This window comes from Pocillopora verrucosa, chromosome 7 (assembly GCF_036669915.1).
Source record: "Pocillopora verrucosa isolate sample1 chromosome 7, ASM3666991v2, whole genome shotgun sequence".
NCBI classification, from domain to species: domain Eukaryota; kingdom Metazoa; phylum Cnidaria; class Anthozoa; order Scleractinia; family Pocilloporidae; genus Pocillopora; species Pocillopora verrucosa.
This window is the reverse complement of record NC_089318.1, coordinates 20,897,670-20,915,315: the sequence shown is the minus strand read 5'-3', so window position 1 is coordinate 20,915,315 and position 17,646 is coordinate 20,897,670. Positions and strand designations below refer to the sequence as shown.

Below are 17,646 nucleotides of genomic sequence, written 5' to 3'. Positions count from 1 at the left end.
TGTTTTAAACGTATATCATTTTTGTTTCTGGTTCAAAAGAAAAGGTTGGAAGTAAATGTGGGTGGAAAGTGAAATTTACTGTCTATCATTGTAAATATTAGAAGATCAAGGCAATACTGTCTTAATGAAACATTAACGATTCCCTCTTTATTAAATGAGACAAACGGGAACGAGTTTTGAGTGATATAACTAAGCCAAGACTGCCACCGTCATTTTGGATCTCCGCCTGGGTAGATTTTAGTCACGTGCTAGGCAACGTATAATCAAGAACAAGATAGAATTTCATTTCAGGCCTATTTATCAATTTTGTGGTGTATAACTTTCGCATTTTAGTACGTAATATTTATTTTGAATCTTCAAATTGTCTTGAAACTTAAAAGAAAATTGTTCCTTAAGAATTCACTGAAAATCGGTAGCTAAAATTGTTTGTTTAGGTGTTATTTGATTTTCGTGTTAACTTGTAATTTCGTCAGTCGCCGGCATCTTTTGTTGCTTCACACAGGAAAAACACACGATACGAAACGTAATGATCGATTTTTTCCTCAGTCTCACGCCATAACAGAAAAAGCTTTTGCACATCTGTAAACTTCGAGCGCTTCGCAGTAAATGATATTTTCAATGAATCTTCGGATTGTTTTCAAGTTCAAGGATTGTAAATTACAATTTTGTGAAAAGCGAAGGTTGATCTGTTATTTCAGTGTGAATCCTTGCATGCCTGCCAGTCGCTGGCGCCGCTTGTTGAAACTAAAACGAACCAAAAAAAAACCCTTTTAAGATTATCATTGGCTTCTTTTTCACCTCACCACTATTCTTAGCAACAAAGGTCGCCATTTCGTTCGTTTATTGCTCACCAAAAACTATCAAATGCACTCAAAAGCCTTAAGTCGAAAAAAAGTTTACAGGAATCGACCAATCGAGCGAGCGAGTGCCATTCTCCACATTATATCTACAACTCGCTCTTGCGCATGCGCGCAATTTACGAGTTAAAAAAGAACCTTCAAGATCACATTTGCTCTTTTCCCTGTGGACACTATAAGGACACCCTTAAATGACAATGATTGCCTGTTCAAAGTGATCATCATGGGATGGCGAGACTCCCGGTGGTCAGATTAAGAGGGTTATAGTACCATAATATTACTATCAATTATATTTTTTTTCTTGTAGAAGGTTATGGTGCAAATACTCAGTCAGCCAAATTAAAATGCAAAGCATGATGAGGCAATCCGTAACCGTAAATAAACTACCTCTCAGTAAATGAGTGCTCTGAATCCTAAAGGTTCCCTCAAGATGATATGGAACATAATTTTCTATCAGAAGTTATGAGGACTTTCCCATCTTTGTTTTCGATTTTTCATATTATTCTTATTGTGGTCGTCGTTGTCTCAACGAGGATCACCCTGTCAATAATGCCCTTTTGAAATGGCTTATTAAATGTGATAAAATGCATGTATACCATCAAAAAGTACTTTTAATGGAGATATATGTGTATTTTTCAGCTAGAAAATGTGAGTGAGCTCCAAGGCCCCGTCGGACAACGCGGTTTTAATAGGCAAGGACCTGTTGGACCAGCTGGACCACGAGGATTTAATGGAACAAAGGGTATTTAGGGGGTAATAGGTTCACAGGGTATAAACGGTTCACAAGGACCACTAGGGCCACAGGGACCCAACGGGGCAGGAATCTTCTCCCAGTGTGAACACAAGACCAAGAAATTGACTGGAAGGCAAGCCCCAATCACCAGCAACAGTTTACTGATCCCAACTGTTATCCTGGGTGAACCAAGTGTAAGTAAATTTAAAAAAAGGAGATTCAAAACTATCATTGATGACAAAGTGTTTAGGGCTGGTTGTCCAACTTCTTTGCCTAATCTTAACGCAGATGAATTCCTGAGTCCTTAAATATAACTGACGCAAAATGCCAACATTGAATCATACATGCTTACATGATTGGACTCTGCAAGTACGTTGAATGTAAACTTAGGTCGAGCTTCTTCATTTCAGTTTATTTCTCTCCTTAACAAAAAAAAAAATTCTTCATAAAGCAAAAAAAAGAAAGAAAAGAAAGGAATGGATGAAAAATATAAGAAATGTGATGAAAATAAACATGACCGGTTGAATATGTATTTCCCCTTTAATCAGTCTTACAATCCAACTTTACTTTTTATTCCAGGGTACGAAGATAGTTGGTGTCTCATGCACAACAGACTATGCTCAGCTTTATCTGCTCTCGACCGAAATAGACCCATCTAAGAATAATTAGTTGCTCTACTACTGCAACTGTTATGGTCATCATGGACGCCCTAGCTTCTATTCAGTGCGTCATGCATTACTGGGAATGTCCGTTGACCACATGAACCGAACCTTTCTGTAACCTGAGCTCATGCAGCGCCCAAACCATTAGCCCTGTTCAACTAATTATACCTTCCTCCCTGCGTATATGCAATAAGTTTCAAACAAAGGCAATTGTTTTGAAATTACTTTTTTTTTTCCTGTTCCATTGCTTTAAGCTAGTAAGTGCCACTTCCAATTCTGATTTAAATCACGGTGATTGCAATCTTATGCTACGTTTATTATGTCTTTTTTTCTCTATATTTTTATTAATCTTTTTTTTTTTTATGATTCAATATCACCTGACGCTTCATGGTTAAAGGTTATGGGAACATGCTCAGCCTCGGAGTCTGGGTCCTGAAACTTGCTGCATCTTGGGTCGTCTGGACCTGTTGGGTACTCACCAGTCCAGTACAGATACTGAATCCACACGTTCATTTTTGTGAACACTGAACGCTGATGTTTAACAGAGGAAACAGTTAGATAAATCGCAACCCTTAAATATTGTAGGCATCAGTTATCTTTCCGTTCATTTTATCCGTTTAACGTTTGGACTGCATGCACGATCACATTCGATTTTGACATAATTTGGTACACGGCTCTAATTTATGACCCTTGTGGCTATGACAGGTAGCCAGTACTCCAATCTCATTCCGGGAAAAATTAACAATTATTTGTTTGAAAATGGAGGGTAAAGGATAAGGCTGAAAAAAAGATTGTTTCCTATGTACATGGCATCTACGAAGTTTTACAATGCAATTGTTTGCTCCAATTTCCTTCCTAAGCATCAGACAAAATATTCTCTTGGCTTTAGTCACATCTCATTGCTTTTAAAAAACGGATCGGAAAAAATCCAATAAAAATAGGCAAAATGGATATGAAGGAAGAACCTTTTTTTACAGCTGAAAAGTACTTTAATTTAGACAAGTAAAACGCGAAATTTGACATTAAAATATTAGTTTTTCTCTGCAATGGTGAATTAACGCTTGTGGAAAATTGCAAGCCTGGAACACTTGGGGATTGTCTATACTTTCGGATACCCAAAAACTTCTCAGTCAAATCTAATAACTTAAGCTTACATCAAATTCCTTGCAGTTTTCGTGTGTTATGCGCGAGCCACTGGCTTTACAGGGAGTTTTGCTGTCAATCGGCATGGTCATTTCGTAGGTTCCAAATGGACTCCGGCATTCTTCTGCTCCAAGGAGTGTGTCATCACACGGGGAACCGCTGAGATAATGGCAGCACATCGGTTGAAAGCGGTTATCGTCCCTGCCCATACAGAAGAGAGAATCCTCTGAAAATTTGGGAAAAAAATATTTTACAAATAATTTGAAACCGGATGTCTACTATGCACAGACTTATCTAGGTTATAATAGAGGCGTTTTTTCAAAACGCTCCACGCTCCGTTTTCGTCACCGTTTACCAAAAGTATGCTTCGAAGAGCGAGAACGTATTGGTTTGGTCAGAGTCTAATCTCCGTTCTGTAGGATGTCACGCCTTGATGATAGCGTTGCGTGACGCCTGGAAGAAGGGCTTTCGTGAAATACAATGTGATGTTAGCCTTATCATTACTCACTGTTTCCTTTTGCTTTTTCTTTGTTGCATCCTTCGGTATTAGTGATTGCAAATCGGTCGAATTCTAATGTCCGCCATGATCCTAAAGGCTGCCGGAATTCCCTGACATTCCCGTCGCCATCTCTAAAGTAAGAGCCACTGAGATGTCTTAATTTAAGATAAACACTCGATGGGTAATCACCGCGTTGAGATTCGTCACCTTCTAGCTCAACGTACATCTGAAAAAGAGAAGACGAAAACAGAAAACAAAACAAAGCAAAAAATCATACAGATTAGTGTGAACATAACTTAAATCTTACAGACAGTTAGAAAACTTAGACTGAACGTTATCTTTCAAATTCTCCATTCGCACCAAGGCTTCAACATGTTTTAAAAATTTGTTTTGTTAAATCACGGCTTTACACTGTTTTTCATTAAGAGTTCCTTAAACCGATGTTTGCCGACTTCAAATTAAGTGCACTGAAAATGCGTGTTTCTGACCAAATAAACTACATGGAAAATCTGGTTTTTCAGGTGTCTGTCTCTGATTTTCATTCAGTTATAAATACAGTTTAACACGGTTAAACTAACTATATTTTCCTGGTCTGAATGGAGTATAACAGAGTCGTTACGAGAATAACAACTTTGAAATACCATAAGAACAGTTTGCTCACAATTCGCCATTAAGCTTTTGAGAGTCACCCCTGAAAGGAGAGCATCATGCCCAAAATTTTGCTTATGTTTTTTCATTATGCTCCATTTAATAACTAAATTTAGGAGTGTTTGAGAGCCATGTGTGTTACTGAAGAGATTATAAACTGTATATAATTATTATTATGACATTATGGCCAGAGATATGTTAGCAAAATTTATTTGAGCCTAGTTATTACCTTCAAAAGGCGGACGTTATAACAGAGATCGCAGCTATCTGAAATTTTCAAAGAAAACCTCGTAGTGCCCTTTTGAAGTTCGTCGAACATCTACAATAAACGAAGAAGAAACTATAAATAAACAGTTTTATAGCTCTCAAAGATGACATTTAATCCAGAGATTGCTTCAATAGAAATGTCTGAACTAGCATATAAATATCTCCCACAGCAACAATCGAAAAAAGATAGCTAGCCAAAAAGAGAGCTGGCAAAGTTTTCTCAGAAAGACAAAGTTAAAAATTAAAAAGTCGAATAAAGGAAATGAAATTTGTTTTTAACGAGGTTTTGACTGAATCCGAAGGGGCTAAACAACCAATAACCGAATGAACTACCGAACGGAGAATTAAAAAAAAAAAAAAAAGGGAAAAAAAGGAAACAGTTCAAAAAGCATCAACAGCAACATTAACAACTGCAAAAAAACAACAAATATTTTACTGTAACAAAGATAAAAGAAATACTCCACATACCACGTTGTCTTTAGCACTGTCAAATGTCCATTTATGCGTGGTGACTGTGTGGCGAAATTTTGTGAAGCATTGCTGTCCCTTATTTTCGATATTATCGATTTCTTGAAGTGCTTTTGTAAGCTCTAAAACCCCTTTGAGATTTCCTGTTCCCTGCGCGGCTAACACCGCTCGTCGTTCGAATTCTGCTAATTTTTCCTGAACAACCCATAGAGAGCGAAACTCGAAACCTTTGTACAACTGGTACAATTGTTGGGCAAATCCTGTTTCTATCTGCTGATAGGAAGTAAGTAAACCATCCAGAAACATCTGCTGTGTGCTTTCAGCGATGGGAGAATCTGAAAAGAAAATATACTATTATTAGGCCTTTGCTTTTTGTAAAATACAAATGCACCATTTTGCTAATTAAACAGAAATTATTAAAAACAGCGGTTGTAAGTTGAATGAATCTGGAAAACGAACCTGTCACGTTTAATATTCGTTTTCCTGCTTATTTAAGGAGAGAGGATCATCAACAGGGAAAGCGTGAAGCGACGTGGCCTTCAAGCTTAACTTGATGGGACATTTTGGCCAGAATGTATAGCCAAACATGTCCTTGTGCATGTGCACGACCATGCGTGCGATCATTGCGCAAATATCATTGTTATAAAAAGAGGTAGCATGGATGCGATGTATAATCACAAAGGTCCTTACCACCAGAGTTACCAAGGCTTTCGATTTCATTTGCTGTCTCTTCTAAGTTCGGAATGTCAAAGTTATGTCCACCGATTTCGTTATCCAAGTCCATGACCTTTGCTATGAGATCGATTCTTGCTGCACCAGCGATAAAAAATCGTTCGATCTGTTCTTGAAACTTTGCCGAGTTTCGGGGTTTTGACCTCTCATCCAGAAGGCAAACAAGGTCCGCTGCAAGTCCCTCTTTGTTCATTTCCAGATTAGCCTTTTTATAAGAAGGTAAAAAATATATATATATATATCATGAGCTGGATATAACTTGGGAAACAGCAATAAAGCTAGGGTCGAAGAAAGAGGTGCACAGACAAACACACACACTGAGAGTCCGAGAGACAAACAAAAAACAAAACAGGCAAAAGGGTAAAAAGAAAGACAAAGCAAATAAAACTCAACGATTAAATCAGCACATAAGCAAACAAACAACCAAACAACAAGCTATTAAGAAACACAAACATTAGATGTTGGAGATGCAGCATATCCATGTTTACCTGCATTACTTCAGGTACAGCAGCCACATCCATTTTGTCAAAATCCAATTCACTTGAGTCTTTCAGGGCAGCATAGTCCTTTCCAAATTTCAACCATTTTTCTACTTTATCCAAATTACCCTGAAGTTTGCCAAGGTCACATTTGCCAGCAAAGTGCCCAATAACCCCGAGGGCTGATCCAAGGGCTGCGAAAGGATCTTTTCCCATTGCACCACTAAAGAATCCTGTTATTCCTTCAAGAATGACAAATAAGTCGTCGCTGTTAAACTTTGCTTTTTCGTACACGTCTGGAAGCATCGCTTTTGCTTCCAGCAGATTACTCTTCATGCTTGCCTCCAGCTCACCAATAGCCTAGTGCAACGAAGAGGAGACAAAAAAATTGCAATATTAGGGCAAGAACAATTAGAATAAGCTAATAAAAATCAAGTATTATTTTCGGTCGCTTATCGTTGTTTACGTTGTTTTTCAGAGAAAACGTCGCTCAAAAGCAATCACATGTACACGGCTTGGTTCCCCTGCGTATTCATTATTTCCCCAACCGGAAAAAGAGCTTATTTCAAATTCGCTCTTGTCAGTATGGTGAAAGCAGCCTTCACAATACTGCAACTTATAACATTTCATAAAGTTAAGATAAACTGGTATAATTTTATGACGAGAGAGAATGGAGTTAAATTGTTTATCTTTAAAACTCTTTACGATGACCAATTTACATTATTAACTCTTAATTACCCTGTTTTACTGTCCCACCGACACAGCGCCACAGTTTCTTTGGAAACTTAACCCCTTTATTTATTAATTTGTAAAAGACTGAAGTAAACCAAGGAAGTTCAAGTCGGATAGCAGGAGTTTATCCAGCACTGCGTAGCGTGAAGCAACTAGGGGTAATGCCACGCCCAATGGACTGGATGCTACGTCATTGCAGATTGCCCTTCATCAATACGTCCGGCTTCGCTAATACTTCACTGGTGCTATTTGGTGGAGAGAAGTACTTTTAAAATGAAATGTTTTCATCAAGATTGACCAGCTTTGTCTTGAACCCAGACCTCGCCGCCCGACCAGCGCGTTTTCCGTAAGGCCTTTGGTTTTCCAACAAAAGGCTAAAGGACTAAGCTCCACCCTATTTCAAAGCTATAATCCCACGTGTAGAGTCGAGGCATCTGGTCAGGGCAGAATATCTGTTCATTAGTTGTTTTCCTTTGAAATAAAAGTTTTAGAGAACGACAGGACGCCGTATGCAATGCCGACGTTGACAACATTCGCTTACGAAAGTATTTTGATTCAGAGTGTTTCAAGTGAAGATCGCAGGTACAGCATTATTCATCTTAGAAAAATGTAAGAGAGAAGACCAGTTAGAGATCTCAGTTTCACAGGTTGGTACCCTCTCACTAAGAGATCGGTACATATTCGACAAGGAGGTTTCGACACTTACCAACACATATGCTCCCTTTTCGCTCACTGCTACTCGTCTGGCCTCTTCTAGTCTGTTCTTTTGCTTTACAACTTGAAGTCTGGCAACCTGTGGTAGTGCCTTTACTATTGTCTTAACGTCATCATGCCGTTTAATCGATTCTTTGATATCATTGTAAGCGTTCTCAAACGTTTCCGCACGATCTTTGATTACTTCGACCTGTTTCTTGAAGGCCTCCCATTTGATAATAGGTGCAAACAGCTGGTTCTTTCCAAATCTGTCATATCCTACTTTGTTCATAAAAGCCAGTCTTCTCTTTGCCACTAAGAAATATTCCAAACAAATGATAAGCAAGGGAGTTAATAACTGCTTGCGTGCCGCTTCAAACTCGCAATGAGAGACTTACATATCATCTTCTACGCAGATTAATTCCTTAGATTTTCTGATAACTATTCACCTTTTTCAGGCTGTACCTCCAGTCATACTTTTTTGTTCTTATCACATTTTAAGGTCATCCGTTTTATATTACTGTGCAAACGTACGGCACCATGGAATATATTTGTGAAATATACGTATTTATCACCGGGCTGGGATAACGTCTTTCGAAAATTGAGTTATCAGCAAATATCTTTTCTGTAGTTTCTTTTAATGTAGTACATTAAACGAAAATATATTCCAAAATGCCGAACCTCTTCTCAATTCAGACGCTCCAGGTTTGCCATTTGACAATTTTACAACAAATTTGAACACAGCGTCGCTTTTTTTGACATCGTTGGCCCAGAGAAGGTCTTCACCATATCTTGTCATCATCTTTATTAACTGCAGAGGATACGTTTTCAATTGCTTTGTACCCAAACTAAATTTCTGAAGATAAGAACTTTCCACCTGACCATTGGAGCCTTTTGCTACGAGTTCTTGAAAATAAAATCGTAACAAAATTGAAAGGTGATTAATATGCATTTGAAGCATAAACTTTAGACAGAAGCTAGTGTTCTAGTATTGCCCTACAAATGACGATATTTGGAAGGAACCTTCCTTCCCTTTCCCTTCCCATTGCAGTGTTGTTGAACACAAGACCTGAAAACATTTCATTTCAGTTTTATTTCCCGAACAAACACCACAAGTTTAGATAGGAAGAAGGGGAACGCTTAAACTTGAAACAGCGCTTTACTCTTTTCTCACATGTTAAAATAATTGACAGAATTCTTTGAAAAAAGACCAACAAAGTGCTCTCTCCCTTCCTTTCTCGTTCTTGGCAAACACATTCCGTACGAGACTATATTCTGATATTCCAAGATTTTCATGCCGGAAAGGGGAGGGGAGCCATAACTTGGGAACCTTGTTCCATTTTAAGGAAGTGAAAGACCGTCTTAAATTTAATTAAAGAATAAATAAATAAACAAATAAAAACCTTGTCCGTTGCTTCCGCTTCTTCCAGTTACTCCGCGAGCGGCCTCGCCAGTTTGTCCGGATGATTCACACCAATAATGTCTACAGTAAATAGATGGGAATACGCATAACATAAACCTCTTCCTACAGTTTATTCCGCGGCCACCACGTCCTCCTAAACCACCTGAAAACAACAATTTCTGTCAGTTAATCAAACTATTCGTTGCTCTTTTGATACCTCTGCAAGGTGATCCGCCTATCCATCAATTGGTCATCAATCTACTTTCAATCCAGCCTCATCAGATTCCTTTGCAGGCATAAAGGATCCTCTAAACTTTGCCCCTCTCCCAACATGCACTTGAGAGGCACGGATTCCAGTCCAGTCTAAGCCTGAATTTCTCACCCTTCTTTTCTGACTGATTGCAGCTAATTTTTGAGGATCATACCTTCTCTTGACTGTATTTCGCTTGTTAAAACACGATTATTGAAAAAGCTAAGTATAGCGTCATAGAAAAACGAAGGCAATGTCTATTAGTCGCGTCACTCGTTTTATTTGGAGTTATCGACAAAGAGTGACACCAAGTAGCATACGTCGTGCGACAATTAGAATAACAACTTGTCGACGCTAGGATTATAAATTATTATGTAACTGCCTTTGTTCGTGGTTTTCGTTTTTGCTTAATTTAGTTTTCGCGTCGTCGTAGCGTTTTTAACTTTTCTTAATAAACTCATATTGTGAGCCAAGCTTCTTCCTGATCCGATGAAGTATTGATAGCAGATCTAGAATGTGTCACTGCCTTACAAAGAATCGGGATATAGGTTTATTCGTGGTGTTTCGTCCGACCAATGATATTTATTCTATCATAGTGATAGGAAAAAAAAAAGAAAAAAAAAAAGGTGGCAGATAATTGTTTCCTTGTGCAAAATTTTATTAATGAAGAATTTCTGAGTCCTCACCAGCTCCTCCTAATCCGTTTATTGCCGGCTGCGCTCCAGTCCCACGACAAGATGTTAATTCGATTTTTCCTCTCACTTTCAAAACATGAAGAGTTTGATGGCCTGCATCACCACCATTTCCTGTTGTTAAGTTTAATAAATAAACAGGTGAGGGACATAAGTAAATGCAGTGCAATTAAATGGTGATTACCGCTGTTTATAACACAGTCAGTTCGTGTACAAGTAATCAAAGTCAACAGCACGAGTGCCTCAGGTTTCCATTGTACGCGGGGTACAGTAAGAACGTGCGTGTGTATGGCAGGGGAATTACCATATTAGACATATTTCACTGCTGCATGGAAAATGCAATGAAAGAATTAGTTCACATATCAGCTGCGTATTAATCTAGATATGAAGCACTTGATAAGATTGCATTGGAGAGTACCTAAGAGGCTGGAATCAATTGCTCGAAGAGCAGCCAACTGTTACACATCTTTCGTACTCTCCAAACCTCCGGTGTGTTCACTACATCTCATCAAACGCACGCCGAACCAATTTTTTATGTGGATAATTTGGTTTTATCATATAAACTAGGTTATACAAGGATTTCCAGCCTTGAGAAAAGCCGTAACAACACACGTGAAAAAATATCGTGTTTTTTTCTTGAGTATTTGACATGCCCAATCAGCTGCCAACACGTCGCTCGCCTTTCGCACCACGCATTCAGGTTGATTAATGAAGAATCCGTATCGCTTACAGACAATGACGTTCAAACTTTTCTATAAGGGGAAGAAAACCAAAATACGGAAATAAAAATCAAAAGTTACGTTTTCAGTGGCCTTGGTGATGGCATTTCTCGCGGCTGAGAAGGAAAGTCGACAACTGGAAGATTTTCCACACGCCGATTTGGGCCGTTTACTTAAAGGTTTATTCTGTCGGTAGGGACCAAGTTAGTAAATGAGAATTTTGTGTCTTGAAAATTACACCCATTGTTTGTTTTTGAAGTGTTTCAACACATTTTCTCATTTTGAGCCTTAGCGCCAACGCAATTAACGATTTTTCTTCGGGGATTGTCGATCCTTTTATTTTCATTCATTAATATAAAGTTGAATTTTCTTGTCAGTAAAAGGCTATTGTGTTTATATCCTTGTAGATATGGAATTTCTCTTCTCGTGTTTGAATACTCATAGAGAAACTTTATCTCGACGCGCGCCATGTATTATTCTCTTTGTATCAACTGAATTGAAAATGGAAATTGGCCACCGTAAAGAATTTCTAAAGCTAACGTTTCAAGAATTAGCTGTTCATAATTCCCTCTGAAAAAGGACGAACGTTCGAAACGTCAGCTTTAGAAATTCTTTGCGGTGACCAATTTCCATTATCAACTCAGTTGATAAAACCAAATTATCTTGTTAATCCCCAAACTGACGCAGCACCACAATTTCTTAAGAAACTTACTCCCAACCGCGCGTAGTTGCGGCGTCGGGAAAGGAACTAACCCTAACTGTCCAAAAATTGTCAATAACAATTGACAATTTTTGGACAAATAGGTTAATCTTTGGAAACTCAAGAGAAAAAAATTAATTTACTCTTTTATGGTGGGAATTTTAAATTAAATTATGAAAGTTTCAGTTTTACCTGATTTCCCACCGTCTCCACCATTAGCTCCATTTCCGCCTGATTTACCTGGTCTCCCCGGAATGTGACTAGTGCAGCCAGTCCCTGTTTTACCTGCTTCGCAGTCAGAGTTTGTCCTGTCCGGTTGCTGTTTGAATAGTAAAGTTAGAAAAAGTACCGATTGAAAATCGGAAAACAAAAACTCCACTGTTAGAGTAAATATCCGTTAAATCATTAATAGCAATTCTCAAAGTTAACAATTTGTTTCATTTTTTTCATGATGAAAGCTTCGTAGCCTGACGAATTATCATAAGTAGGGGACCTGTCGTTATTCATCGCCTGGGTGGGGGAGGGGGGAGGGGGGAGGGGGCTGGACGAGTTGGTTTTGACTCGATAACATTTACCTGATCCCCCACAAGCTCTTCTATTCTTATCCCCCCCTTCCGAAATCCTCTGCCCTCTCTTACCCCCTCAGTCTCCTCCAGGCGATAAATAATGACTTTCCCTTAGTTTTTCTATATCATGCATATCTATAAATAATATACCTTATGCATGCTGTCGGCTGCCTTTCTTCCATTCGCGCCATTTTGCCCCGGGTTTCCATTTCCGCCACTTGTTATAATATTTACATAGCCAGCAATCATTTTCGCGTAGACTGTGACTATCAAAAACAAATTTAAAAAAAAGAAATATTGTAAAAAAATCGCGTTGCATAACCCAAAATTGCGACAATTTGTGACCCCATTCTAGTGACTCTGTTGAAATAGTAACCCCATTACACTCAACCCTGTCGTGAAAGTGCGATCCCATCTAGCAGTACATCCCTATAAGCCTATTTCTAGAGAGTAAACCTCGGGATTTGGTACCTCTCGACCAGCACACTAATGACATTTGGTCCTGACCCACAAGCCACATACAAAAAAGGGCAGAAGATCATGGCCTTGAATTTCCGGCAGCCCTTAACTCACCTGTTGGACCATGAACTCCATGCTTCCCATCAGCTCCATCGGAACCAGGAGACAGAATGTTAAAATTTTGCACTAGTTTGGGAGCTCTGAGGTCCAATTGACTGTCTTTCGAAAAGACCATCTTTCGGCTGAATATTGTCAATCTTTTAATACCACGCAGATCCACGTAACCCTGTAGGAAACAAGCAGAGTAATTCTTTACATATAAATCGAAACCGCCCTGAGGCACGTCAATGTAGTTTAATTTGTAAAAATACTGTTTCTTATTTTTGTTTGAGCTCTATTGGACATTCTGGACGGAAACGCTTTTTCGATTCAGTGTCAGAAACCAAAACTAATAAAAAGCGATCTCAACGGTCAATTAAATGGCCTCGATTCCTACAATATTTTTCTTCATTCAACTGTAATTCGTAGAGGTCTCGGAAACATAGGGGTTCAGTTTTACTGATTGAAACGGTTTCCACTTTTTCGTTTCGTAAAACATATTAATTTATGTTCGTTTTCTATGTTGAGTATGTTTCTGAATCCACTTTACTTGAAAGTATGGTGGGTTTCTGATGTCAAATACTGCAATCAGTTGCAATATAATCTGCGTTGAAGAAGTTTTATTTGTGGGGTGTCCAGTTTTTATATGACACCCTTACATCGAGCTGGGCAGTAATTTTAATTTAGTGGTTATCGTTAAGAAGATTACAAGTATGCACAAAAAAACTTTGTGTTTTCTCCGGTTGTCTCTTTACTAACGGGTCATGCGCAACAATCAACATTTGTTCTTGAGATCTTCTAGGTTTTTATCGCCACTGAATTTTGGACGGATACGAATTGAAAAAAACTGGGAAAAAATCGTCTGAATTTAGTACGAATCGAATGAGTACGAAAGGTTCTTGGGAACAAACGAATGGGTATCACTGAGAAAACAAATTTCCCTTATCCCTTCCCTTAAAGTTAACTGTAAAAGTACCTACCTTAACATATACAGTATCAGTTAGAATTTCAAGCTCAATTCTATTGGCTCGCTCCTGGGTCTGTCCAAAGGTTACTTCTCTTTTTGTACGAAGATGCTCTTGAACGTAATCCATGTGGACATTCCGACCAAGTACTTGATAACGGTCTGTGATTTGTTTCAAGGTATTAAAAAAATGTGTAAATAGATCAAGGTACTGTCTAAGATTGTTGATGATAACCATGTACCATGGAAAAATTCCTCGTTATTTATCTTATCATTAATAAGGATTATTAATCACCTTAGGGAGGAGGGGCGCGGAGTAATTTGGGGGGATCGCGTGGTTTTAAGGGGGTAGGAAGGGGGGATCATTCGTCGCCAACATAATGAAGGGGGATTACAAAAAATCGACTGCCAACGAGAGAGGATCATAACGATATTATAGAGCCTTGGGGAGGGGGAAATCAGGTAAATTTGATGATCACACAACCACCTGCTTCCAACCCCCCTCTCCTTCCTATCTCTCTTCCCCCCCCCCCCCCCCTTAAATAATGACCGTTGACCGTTCTCTTACCTGAGAGAATACAGCCGTAAAACTCGGCCCTCATGGAAATATGTTCATTCCATGTTTTTGGTTTTATTTGGACATATCGAGCTATGATTGGTTGCAACAAGACATGGGTAACCACGGTGTTCTGATCTGCATTACCAGTAAAAACCTGGAAAATAAAAGGAACAATTCATGCGACTTAACAAGGAATTCAGATTACGTCCGCAAAGACAATCGCTGGCAAAGAAAAAAAAAAACCTTAGCGAATTTCAACAAAGATCGATGCATGCACCGTTGGTGATATTTTACGGAGATTCCAGCGCCATAGAACCTCAAATTTCAGCTCTCAAAACCATTCACAGCTGTTTTTAGGGAGGAGAGTGAGACTGGCTGACTTACTGATGAACGACTAGAAGCGCGGGGAAAGGCCGCTAATTAGAATTGCTAAACAATTCGAATGAAAACGTCAGCTATATTTACATATGGCTGAGAATCAATGATAAGCCAGATGTGTTACACATGCAGACACAAATTTAAAATAGAGATAAGCAGACACGAAATGGCGATATGTCTTGTGAAATGTGACCCTCATTATTAAAACTAAATAAAAATTACATAAACATTCCAAAGCTCCTTAGAGCCCTCGCTACGTAAGCTGCAACATGAAGGACACCACTGCACCTTATCCACTTCATTCTCTTGATAGGCCTGAAAAACGTTACTGCCATCCGCGCTGTAAGCGAAAGTATAACTTTTCACCCATTGGTTACCGTAGTCATTACGTCCCTGAGTCGCAAGCTTTGTTATTTTCACATTTCGTCCGAAATCGATTTGAAGCCACTGATTGAGATCATTGCTTCCCGCTGACCAAGCGCTTTTTTTACCTCGGGCGGCTTGGTGGTTTAGTCGGGCGTTCTGTTCACCGGTTGCCTTACCCCAGGAGGATGAAGCGGTAATCTGCTGATCAGTAATGAGACCGCTCTCTAGCCCAAGTGCTTCCTCGCCCGAACACGCTAATGAGAGAGTTCAAAATAAGTAGTTAGGGCAACGTATCGAGTTAATTTTGTAAGTAGACCGGGTTTTTGCTTAGAGAAATCAACTGTTGATATTCTCTTGTTTTTGCTAAATTTTCATTCTTATTGGTCTAGTAGACATGAGGAACCAGTCATTATTTATTGTCTGGGGTGGAAGATTTTTAGTTGTGTCACGATAAAATTTTTAACTGATCCCCCCTCAAAGCTCTGTAATATTCTTATGATCCCACCTCATTGGCAATTAATTGGAAGTCAAGTTTTTTGTCACCCCCCTCCCCTTATACTCCATTGACGACAACTGACCTCCTACTGAAATAACATGATCCCCGAAAATCCGTCCCCCCCCCCCTGCAAAGTGATAAATGATCACTAGTCTCCTTGTCCAGGAGACATATCCCACTCTCTCACTGAACAAACCCTGGAATATTACGTAAAATTAAAGCTAATCTTGTCTCGGTCTGTCTCTTCCTTGCTTCAGGAACTGCTCGTTTTCACCTTTTTTTCTCATAGACTCAATACGATAATAATATGTATATATGACAACAACTATATATATATTTGATAAATTCATTACCAGCTTCAAGTTTAACGACTGCCGGCGTCTCAAACCAATTCATTGGAGAGTATTTTACTGTCCCGTCAAAAGATTGATCCCCATACGTCAATTTCGCACATCCTTCATCTATAACATATAAACACAACTGTTTTTAAGAAACAATGCACTTGAAACTGTAATAAAATATCTTTAAACCGACTCTGGACTATAACACTCTAATCCACGAATCTTAATTTAGATGCTACACAGTTCATACAGAAAGTCGCTCTTTAGCTCGACTACCGAAACACACCTTGACTTGAAAACTTCGTGGTCTCTTGTACACAATAAATGTTAGAAACGCCGTTCAGTCCTTTTCTTACAAAATATTTAATTTTAATCTCTTCTATCAGCAAGCATTCTAGCAACAATAAATTTTACATCCTTTCTGTAAGTTCTAAGTCCGACATTTTTTTTCGTGTTGGATTCAATGCGTGTTTAAAGTTCATTATTTTAGTCTTTTCACCCTGTAATTAGCCAACGTTTATACTTATTGTTTCGTTAGCGCCTTTTTCGTCATTTAATTGTCACCCTATCGCCGCATTTTTAGCAGTATGCCCGTTTTCTCGTTTTCGCGCTAGGCGTATTTCAGTAACGTACCGCTTTTTTCGGTCGTCCTTTCCATTTTCTTTTTTTTTGGCCTAGCAGTTTTGCAATAGCAGTATCAATCTTGGTCTTTTCTGTGGCCGTAACAATGTAAGTTTTTTATGGTCCTCTTTCCGTCCTGTTGTTTGCCATTTCTTTCTATCGTATATTGTGTGACTTTTGTGATTGTTTTTATTTGAATTTACTTCTACGTGTTACACACTAAAATCAAAATTCATCGAAATCTATACGCATGGCGAAACCGATTGGTTTAGGAACCATCATAACGATTGCTATGATAACTTATGACGTATTATTTAAGATATTGGAATGTTTCTCCAGCGACTTCTTTAGGCAGGTAGAGGAGATAAAGAGACTAAAAGAATAACTAATTAGGAATGATATTGGCTGCACTAAGAAAATTAAAACATTGCTAAGTTTTTTTTTCTTTCTTTTCTTACTTGGTGAGCCACTTTCCTTTTTTTTCCCATTTTACTCTTTTTTCTGTGTACATAAACACTATAGATGAACGTGTTCAGATTGAAAAATGTGGGAAATTTAAGAGAAATAAGGACTCGAATTCAAAAGATAAAGCTAAGCAAACTTAAGCAATGACTTCTCAAAAAAAGAAAAATCAACTTCTTGGGATGATTCCTAGCCTAAAACGTTGATGCTTCAGATACCTTACCACTGATTTAAAAGAGACCACCAACACCTAGAATTTGAATGACGAATGAACACTTTTTTTCATTCATAGAAACGAAGCTAGAAACTGACCTTGTCCACTTGTCAAATGCAAGATTGCGAGAAAAAGAAACCCCAACAGCTTCTTGGAAGGATTCATGAAAATTCGTTTACTCCTTGGTTCCGATTCTTTACTTTACACAGTCTAATCGGTTTCTTTTCGAAATGCCACCAACTGCGCGCGACTACAATAATGAACTGAGGCAGGTGATGCTACTGACAACTGCTATAAGAATCAGTTGAGTCATCGTAGTTACCTCAATAAAGTGAAATTCTTACCTGTCGTGTTTCTGGCAGGTTTTGTACGGGTGACAAAAGCATATCCAAATTTTATAACACTTTAGTTACATTCCAAAAACCCAAATTTCTTTCATTAAAAT

General features: G+C 38.6%; 2 protein-coding genes across 2 annotated transcripts in view; one reads left to right on the top strand and one right to left on the bottom strand.

Moving 5' to 3' along the window:
- The window catches only part of LOC131796209 (collectin-12), a 91,208-nt gene that overhangs the window by 10,351 nt on the left and 63,211 nt on the right, over positions 1-17,646 (top strand). The window lies entirely within an intron of this gene.
- On the bottom strand, positions 2,457-17,423 carry LOC131799343 (uncharacterized). The gene is made up of 19 exons (XM_066169761.1): positions 17,300-17,423; positions 15,917-16,024; positions 14,990-15,321; positions 14,333-14,477; positions 13,781-13,926; positions 12,816-12,987; positions 12,393-12,508; positions 11,869-11,995; positions 10,252-10,371; positions 9,317-9,478; positions 8,595-8,819; positions 7,927-8,228; positions 6,498-6,848; positions 5,968-6,214; positions 5,278-5,612; positions 4,772-4,861; positions 3,904-4,120; positions 3,407-3,621; positions 2,457-2,783 (listed from the first exon to the last, which is right to left on the bottom strand). The coding sequence occupies exons 1-19, from the start codon at positions 17,364-17,366 to the stop codon at positions 2,613-2,615; spliced, it is 3,648 nt and encodes a 1,215-aa protein (XP_066025858.1). The 5' UTR covers positions 17,367-17,423; the 3' UTR covers positions 2,457-2,612.